The 9,279-nt window shown below is 41.0% G+C and overlaps 1 protein-coding gene across 2 annotated transcripts in view; it reads left to right on the top strand.

The window, feature by feature from the left end:
• The window catches only part of sema4bb (sema domain, immunoglobulin domain (Ig), transmembrane domain (TM) and short cytoplasmic domain, (semaphorin) 4Bb), a 59,500-nt gene that overhangs the window by 42,700 nt on the left and 7,521 nt on the right, over window positions 1-9,279 (top strand). For both annotated transcript variants that reach the window (XM_020619895.1, XM_020619894.1), the window contains exons 6-10: window positions 2,153-2,264; window positions 2,712-2,828; window positions 2,974-3,131; window positions 7,980-8,161; window positions 8,992-9,142. In XM_020619895.1, coding sequence (XP_020475551.1) covers window positions 2,153-2,264; window positions 2,712-2,828; window positions 2,974-3,131; window positions 7,980-8,161; window positions 8,992-9,142 — 720 coding nt within the window. The remainder of the gene's footprint in view (window positions 1-2,152; window positions 2,265-2,711; window positions 2,829-2,973; window positions 3,132-7,979; window positions 8,162-8,991; window positions 9,143-9,279) is intronic.

Here is a 9,279-nt window from a genome sequence, read left to right as displayed (position 1 = left end):
TGCTCTTAGGAACCTTAAGTGCAGCAGAAATTTTTTTTTGTAACCTTGGCCAGATCTGTGCCTTGCCACAATTCTGTCTCTGAGCTCTTCAGGCAGTTCCTTTGACCTCATGATTCTCATTTGCTCTGACATGCACTGTGAGCTGTAGGGTCTTATGTAGACAGGTGTGTGGCTTTCCTAATCACATCCAATCAGTATAATCAAACACAGTTGGACTCAAATGAAGGTGTAGAACCATCTCAGGGATGATCAGAAGAAATGGACAGCACCTAAGTTAAATATATGAGTGTCACAGCAAAGGGTCTGAATACTTATGACCATGTGATATTTCAGTTTTTCTTTTTTAATAAATCTGCAAAAATGTCAAACATTCTGTGTTTTTCTGTCAATATGGGGTGCTGTGTGTACATTAATGAGGAAAAAAATGAACTTTTAGCATATGATTTTAGCATATGGCTGCAATATAACAAAGAGTGAAAAATTTAAGGGGGTCTGAATACTTTCCGTACCTACTGTATATTTGTTCTGGTTTTCTTGAGTAATCAAGGTCTTTGATCTACCGTGTCACTATTGGATCTGTTGTTATCCAAGCGTAACCAAATCCGACTGTGATGCTTTATCTTGACAAGTCAGCAGGGCGTACACAAGCTGTTTGGTTTCCAGCAAGTGGGAAGCAGTAGATCTATTTATCGAGTGGAGGAGTACATGTGGAGTGATGGTAACAGGCAACAGGATGACATTGACTTCAGCGTTGTTGGGGGCGGGGGGGCAATCGAGCTTGGCAACAGCTCAGCTCTTAAAGCAGGACAGTAAACTCTTCCCTTTGACGTCAGAGGGAAAGAAAAACATGCAGCATCTCAGACTAAAAATGCCTTGGCAGGACTTTGGGCCCTGAACTGGGATTCCAAGAAAGCCTGAGCCCAGTTAGCCTGGATGAACAGTGACCGTGTTGACAGAGTTCGTAGCTGTGTTTGTGTGTATGCATGTCACCCATAGCATTCCTATTGGCCAGACATACTCTGAGATGCATATTAACATTAATAAATGTTTTATTTTTATAGCTTCTCAAAACAGCTGCAGAGTATGTTACAGTGGAGCCAGGAAGATACACTAAACAATCCAAATTACAGACATGAATTAAAACAAGCTCAGTAAAACAACAGCTTCTGATGTTGAAGCATGGGAAGATTTCCCAGGCAGTGGAGGCACTATGTATGTACTGACCTGTTTGAGGTGATTATTAGTAAATGGAAGCAGTTATCATTGTTACTGCAAATTGTCAACATACATTTTTCTTCTAATTGTCTTATTTTGTAATTTACATGATGTTTTTTGTAGTTGTTTCTTTTCTATGTGAGGCTGTAAAGAGATTTCCTCTTAAAGCAATGTTAATGTAAGTTTACTGTCTGCTTTCTGTGCTAAAGCATATCTACGTTTCAGCTGATCCTGATGGTGTTTACAGCTTCTCAAAAGTTGACAATTTGCAGATTTTCTTTATTGTATATCTAAAGAAATTCAATAACTTTGCTTGTTTTGTCTGTTATACTGTTACTATTAGTTGTTAGTTTTCATGAGATTTGTTGGCATTTAGACAAAATAGAATTTCACCACACTCATCCTCTGTCCACTCACCCCAACCTGTCAAGGCAGACGGTTGCCCACCCCGGGCCCAGTTTTGTCAGAGGTTTCTTCCTCCCTACTGCTGCCAAGTGCTTGCTCAAATCAGATTTATTTTCCTTGAATGGGAAGGCCTTGACCTTTTTATGCAAAGTGCCCCGAGAAGATTTTTGTTGTGATTTGGTGCTATGTAAATGAAATGGAACTGAACTTGAACTGAATCCTTTAACATCTGTTGTATCAGCTCAGTTAGTCTAGATGTACTATATATCATCGCAATAAACCAGCCATAGAGTTTTCATTGTCTCACTTTAGAAATAACATGGTTGCCTATGACGTAAACTCAAGGCTTGGCTTATTGACTAGATGGAGCTGCTGGATGTTTGAAACCAAACTCTCACAAAGTCCATGCTCTTTCTGTATTGTAATGAATAAGTGGAGAGAATAAGTTCAAAGATGCAGAGCTCACTCTTTACTATAAACATAAATGACTGTGCCTGAAGGACATTTGCTGTTTGTGTGCGTTTGTTTCTAGAACACGTCAACTTTCACACTGGGGAGAGATGAACTAGGCGAGGTCGTGATGGAAGATGGGCGCAGTCGCTGCCCCTTTAATCCCGAGTACAAATCCACTGCCATCATCGTTGGTATGTAGTCGTATACAGCTTCCTTTTTTAAAGGTTTTATTATAAGTGGCTTCCCTCTGGTAAGACTCTCTGAAAACAGGTTCGGCTGTTTCTAAAGCTACTTTGATGTGGGCTACATCTTTAATTCGGTAATGAGTCCTGATGTGCCTGCTAATGTTGTTTGTCTGCAGCACACTGTCTGATAAATAGCCAGTCACCAACAAACACTGTTTGTTTTCAACTTATTTAACAAACAATTAGTAAATAATTGAGCTGGATATGAGTGAAGGAAATTATTTGTCCAGCTCCTCACTCCGTCTGTCTGTTGTCTTATATGGTGCTAACAGCTCCCTCAACAATTACTGACTTCACCTGTAGGAAGTACCCAGCACGTGATTTCTTTGTGTTAATTTTTTTTTATTTAAAATCTGGCAATGAGTTTGTTTTGTTTGTTTGTTTTCATTCCAGATGGTGAATTGTACACTGGTACAGTCAGCAACTTCCAAGGGAATGAACCAGTTATTTACAAGAGTTTGGGTCAGGGAACTGCACTGAAGACAGAAAACTCTTTAAAATGGCTGCAAGGTAAACTCCAGATGGCAGATTGCTTTTCTTTTCTCTCTCCTTCTACCTATCTTCCATTATGTTCCCAGCAGAGCAAACAAGCTCCAAAAAGTAGCGATCATTAGTGAGGCAACATGTTTCCACCGACTTCTCCATTTTTTGACAGACCCAGTCTTTGTCGGGTCAGCTTACATCGAGGAGAGTCAGCCAGTAGGCAACCCTGTGAGCGACGACAACAAGATTTACTTCTTCTTTAGCGAGGCAGGAAAAGAATTTGACTTCTTTGACAACACCATTGTGTCAAGGATTGCTCGCGTGTGTAAGGTAAGACACCTGGGGATGGGGTGAGGTCATTACATAAGACGACCATGCAAAAGTAAGAGGCTCAAGCTTCCTCTCCTTAATCCTGATACCATTACCTCAAAACAATGGGAGACGCTCCCATGTCAAAGCATGTTTGGTAACATTTATGCCTGTGTAGATGCTATGGAAACATGTCGCTGGTGCTTCGAAGCTGTTTCCGTCTGACTGTACAAACACATTTTCAACAGATTTGGTTTCCACTTGCCTGAATCATCTTCCCCCCACCCCATCTTCTTTTCTCTGCAATGTCATCTCGCCGTCTCCATCGCTCACAATGTCGTCTGCACTCGTCCATTCCTCCAGCTCTTTGCCTTTCTCCCCCACTTCTTTAAGCTTTTGCAGGCTTTTGTAGTGTTAAAGGGTGCTTGGCAGCAATATGAAATGCTTTTCCCACTCTACTATATGGCCTGTTTTGGTTGCTGCTAAAGCATGCAAACTGTAGCGACTGCAGAATGTTCTCAGATCATTTAAACTGCAGATGTTTGGTCAGTCACTCCAAATAATCGCCTACAGACTTTATACTTTTTTGCCTGTCACTGGATCAATTAAATGGCTATGAAGCTGCTTGATATATGTGCACTCAGCTTCCCCCCCTGACTGATGTTTCTTGTTCATGGAGGCAGTAATGTGAGTAATCGTGGGGACAGCATGTAATCTTACGTGACAGCTTAATGACTTAGTCCTGCTAGGCTCTGGCACTCAGTGCTGCGACACTTGTCGCAGCCAGCGGAGCACCTCCTGGGTTCTATATATGGAAATCATTGACAGAAAGGACCCCAGACTGTGGCAACTTGCTGCAGATGAACTGTGCAATAGAGACAAAAGAATGGCTTTCTCTGCTCTATAAAGCACCTTTATTTCACTGGAATGCAGCAGCCCTCTTTTCCTCCCGGCTGAGGTCTTTTCACATGCCGTTCTATGGCAGTAAAATAGTGCTGCAGGTGGTGTGTACTCCAGTGTGCTGGGCAAATGATTAAGAACATTAACAAATCAATGAAACGTAGGAGACGACACTTAAGAATTTCACTTACTGCATCATTTCTACAAAAATAAATGCTTTTCTGTGATTTGTAACTAGTAAATGTAAACGTTGCTCACATTCCATACAAACCTTCACATGTTGCCCCTCATCAGCTTGTTACACGTGATCAACTGATGCTGTAAAGATCTGGGTCCGGTTTAAAGATAGGCTTTGAATATGGTTTGGATCTACACTAACTTAATAATCTGACTTGAGACAGAAGTATCCATTGCCAAAACATGCCTGGTTTTAGACTCATTTACTGTGAATTCTGGATAAATGAGGATTTCTCCAATAAAAACAGCCAAGTCAAACTGCTCAGTTTTGTCCAGTACTGCAGAACATGTTTACCTTCTGCAGCAAGTCAACATCTCCAAGGACATTTTACTGTCAAAATAATGCGTGTAACAACGCCAAAACAAAATGCTGGTGTCCCTGATTATCATGGCTCTTAGTTCAGCATTAACCCTGGAGGTAGGGGGGTCAGCTTTTTACTTTTGGGAAATAAGTGTTAGAGGTTGTCCGTCTGTTTACAGTTCCTGTTCACGCTACACCAGTATCACAGAGTTTCTTTGATAATGAAGAATGTTTCATATTTGAGTTGAAACTTGTACTAGCAGGAGCATTGCTAGCCATAAAGATCTACTGGGGCACAGGCATGAATGAAATGTGCTATATGAACTTCCCATGCATAGCCTGCTATTCCACTGCCTGCTGCTACTGTAACAACTACTAGTAGAGTTAAAACTGTAGCAGTATTAATATTTATGAAAATATGTATTGCAACATACATTAAAACATGCTCAACATGTCTTTATAGTATAAAAGTCTGGCCCTGTATTGCACATTTCTTTGCATTCTTCTGCATTTACAATAACTAAATTATCAAGCAGCCTCAGTCTGATTTGTCGAATTTAAACTTTCACAGCTTATTAATCAATCAACAAATAATAATATTAAAGAAAAATGCTTCTTTTTTTTTTGGTAACTCACAAGGCCACATAACATATCGATGCTCCAGTTACTTCAAAGTCGTATTGTGCAGTGGATGGCTGGTGGTCGCACACCTGTCTCCATAGACACAGACAACTTCCTCCACACTTTCCCTTCCTGTTGCAGGTTCGGCAGTTTATTAAAAGTGAGTTTTAAGTAGTGATCGAAAAGCTTTAAGGTCAGCAGTCGCTCTAATATTGAGTGGCAAAGTATTCCATAATTCATTCCATAAAGGGGGGCCTGACCTTTAAGTGCTTTAAAAACAAATACTTAAGATATTGAACTCAATTCTAAAACTAATTGGAAGCCAGTGAAGTGAAGCTAAATTTCAACAGCAGTGACAGAAAACCTGTAAGACAAGGTCCAGAGTATGTCCTTTTTCATGTGTCGGGCCCTGGACCCACTGAGGCAAGTTAAGAGCCAATAAGATTAATAACATTCCTGGTGAACAGATCTGCTGGACAACAAATATGGATATTAATATCCCCAAGAAATACAAGCTTGTCAAAGTTTGGTAAAATAGTTGCTACAAAGTCAGAGAATTCCCAATTAAAATCTTTATTGGCTTTCGGTGGGTGATAAACCAGCACACATAGTAAAGGAGGATGAAGTTGAATGAAGAGTTTTGTGTCGCATCTTGAATGAGCAGAAAATAGTGAACTCAAACTTGAGTGAAGTAACACTGAGGTATGAAGGCCCCTCCCTGCTAGTGGGCTTTTGCACACTGACAAAGAGCATATACTCCCTCTGTGTACCAAGCCAAGTCCAAGTATGTTTGAATGTGGTTTTATGTTCATATTTGAGTCAGTTTAGGCGTGTTGTTTTATCTTGGCAGACATTTGGCTACCTTATAAAGAGGCCTTCATCCTTTAAGATAAGATAAATATCTTCATTTGTCTCCATGTTTTGCTGTTCTAACTACTGTTTTACTTGCATTTGCCAAGTAATTCTGCATTTGCCTTGGTTTTTTCTTCTCCCACTCTTTTCCTATCTGTCCCCCTCCCTTGTTCCACTCCCTGTTTCTTTTGTTTTTTCAGGTGTGCACACCGAGAGACTGTGCAAAGCAGGCAGATTGTGTGCAGTGTGTGGCACCGTTTTCTTTACTTCTTGTTCATTTACTCCTCAGGTTGACATGTGAGGAATCTGAAGTGTAGAGTTCAGACAAAATGTAAGCATATGTTTGGAGGACAGCTATCGGAGGAGTGTCCAAAGCAGTTGAAAGTACAAGCTGCACAGCAACAGCAGTGGTGGACAGCTGACAGAGCAGAAATGTGGTCTCCTCAATATGTGGACAGGCTACTACTACAGCCTAGTAATTGGCTTCTAGACTTTGCTTTAGTCCCAAGAGGTTTCACCTCGATCACCAGGCATGATGGCTGTTTGTGCGCAACAGCACTCAGAGGAGGAAACGGAGGCAGTTATAGCTTTGCATATTATTATCTCATCAAAGGTGATTCACTCTTGGCGCTCTTATGTAGGAGTTCAGGGTTTTGGAGGCTGATGGAACCGTTTGGATCTGAGGTTTGAAAACTGTCTTGAGACTGGGCGAGACCACTTGTTTTGGTCCTGTTCTCCCTCCTATTGCAGCGTGCTAGCTGTATTCAGGAGGAGTCTCTGCTGGGGAGGGCTTAGAGGCTCTTTGTTTGTCCTAGCAAAGATGTCTGATTACTGTGTGTGAGTGAATTCCTCCTCTGTGTGTTGGAGGAGAAGTGAGGCGTGAACCACAGATCTTAATTTCAGATCTGTAATTAATAACTAATCATTGCTTTCCATTTCACCACTGCCTCTCCTTCAAGAAAACCACTGATATTTTACACTAAGGAATCTTTTATGTGGAGAGCTTTTTTTTGTCTCACAATTTGTCAAACTATCCTTTTTAATTCGATATACAATGTACCGCTCATAGGCTGCACGACAGGAAAGGATTTTAAAAGCTTCCACCAGGACACTGAAATTCTTATTGGTGACTATTTGTCCCTTTTATTTCTTAAAAAGGATCATAACTATCGCAGTAGACACCTTTAACTTTCCTTATTTGATCTCAACAGTGCCTTCTAAATTAAAGGGAAGGGATTGCAGTTGTGACACAACACAAGGACACAAGGGTAATGCACATCTGTCGAAAAGTTTGTAAATTGCAGCATATTTAAAGTCCCCCTCAGAATGATGCTTTGTTTATTGTTGACATTCAAAATGATGCATGTGCATGAGACTGATTTCAGATGAGTGAGTTTTCAGCCAGAAAACCTTTTCAAATCCAAAACAGTTGAATATAAATGGTTGTATGATCATGATTTTATGGCATCACAGCTAGTTGGAAGCCAGTCATGGAAACTTAAAGCTTCGAGTGCACCAACATGGAGAATGGACATTGAGTCCAGCAGTTAAATCTGAATTACTTGCTTGTACATGGGCTTTGTATACTTTATGTCTGTCTTATTAGTTTGCTGCTAGTCCACTCTACTACTCCACTCCTGTTTTCTGGCAGCCCTGGTTTGTTGTCAAGAGGCTGTGGCGCTGTGACCTTTCCATCACAGCTACAGTCTCTCCAGTTGAACAGCACATTCAAAACTACAGTAAAGATATCATTTATCCTGTTACAGATCCTTCATACCACAGTGTCACCTATCTGAGACTGACCTCACCCAGTGTGTATCTCTTCCATGTGTATTGCTGAGCCATCAGTGTACATTAGTCCAAACAAAACAGAAACAGTCAAGGAGCACTTGTCACAGACGTGGCTAGATAAAAAAAACAAAAAAAAAAACAGAACTTTCATAACATTTTGTTTGCAGGGTGATAAGGGAGGTGAGCGGGTGCTACAGAAGAAATGGACCACCTTCCTCAAGGCTCAGCTCCTGTGTTCCCTCCCTGATGACGGCTTCCCCTTCAACATCATCCAGGACATGTTTGTGCTGAAGCCTATGGCAGACAGCTGGGAGAGCACCATCTTTTACGGCGTCTTCACCTCGCAATGGTAAGAGACAAACAAATATGATTAATGGCACTGTTACAGTTTATGTTCATGCACACACACACACACACACGTGTGCTTTAATGCACATACACACACCACCTGAATCCTGTTTTTATTTAATAGCTGCACTCAAACCTGGCAAGTTGCCCTTTTCTTTCTTGGCTCTTCTAAAATTAAAGCATCTGTAATGAGCTTAAACATTAACTAGCTCATGCAATCCCAATGTCTAATTAATGTATCAACAAACTAAAGATTTAAACACTGGAATCAGTGCCCACTCTACAACTGTTATCCAAATAGAAACTGCTCTTCATGTTTCCTGAATCAAATGACAAAAACAGCAGGAAGGGTGGCTTGAGTAAAAAAAAAAAAAAAAAAAAAAAAACATGCTGAAATAAAATAGATCCAAGTATGTGTTTAAAAGTTTTCTGAATAATAAGAGTAGAGTGTCGATACCCAAACCAAGCCCCAAGGGACCCATCAATACCCGAGGCTTCAGACTAGGTTTAGACAGAAATTTAGAAATTATGTTTGGGTCCAGGTCGGGTTCAGACACATGGGTCAAACTTTAGGCCAAATGCTTGGAGCACTCAAGTGTCTCCTTTGTTTAAAAAAAAAAAACAACAAACATTAAAAACTCAACTGTGTCAGGTCCACATCGGGTTTGGATACCACACTCTTTGGGCATGGTTCAGGTTTGGACAGAAATACTGTATGTGGCCTGATCAAACTCTAAGCTAGAGTGTTGTGTCATTGACCATTTTCCCAGCAAAAAATCCTCAATAAATTGTAACAAGAAAAACACTATAAATCCTCCTTTTTGCTCATAGGTATAAAGGAGCATCAGGCAGCTCAGCAGTGTGTGCCTTCACCATGGCCCAGGTGGAAAAAGCCTTCAGTGGGCGCTACCGAGAAGTCAACCGAGAGACCCAGCAGTGGTACACCTACAACCACCCTGTGCCAGAGCCACGGCCTGGGGCGGTGAGTAGTGAACACAAACAGTCCAGCTTCTTTTGGTTCAGTCTGTGCATCTGTTCATTCAGGTCATTCAAGTACCCCTTCAGAGCCAAACAAAAAATCCAGTTGCACATACAAATGAAATTTCTGGGCTGTTCAGC

Source organism: Monopterus albus, unplaced genomic scaffold, assembly GCF_001952655.1.
Source record: "Monopterus albus unplaced genomic scaffold, M_albus_1.0 scaffold228.1, whole genome shotgun sequence".
Classification (NCBI taxonomy): domain Eukaryota; kingdom Metazoa; phylum Chordata; class Actinopteri; order Synbranchiformes; family Synbranchidae; genus Monopterus; species Monopterus albus.
The sequence above is the reverse complement of the archived record's forward strand: the minus strand, read 5'-3'. Positions and strand labels throughout refer to the sequence as shown.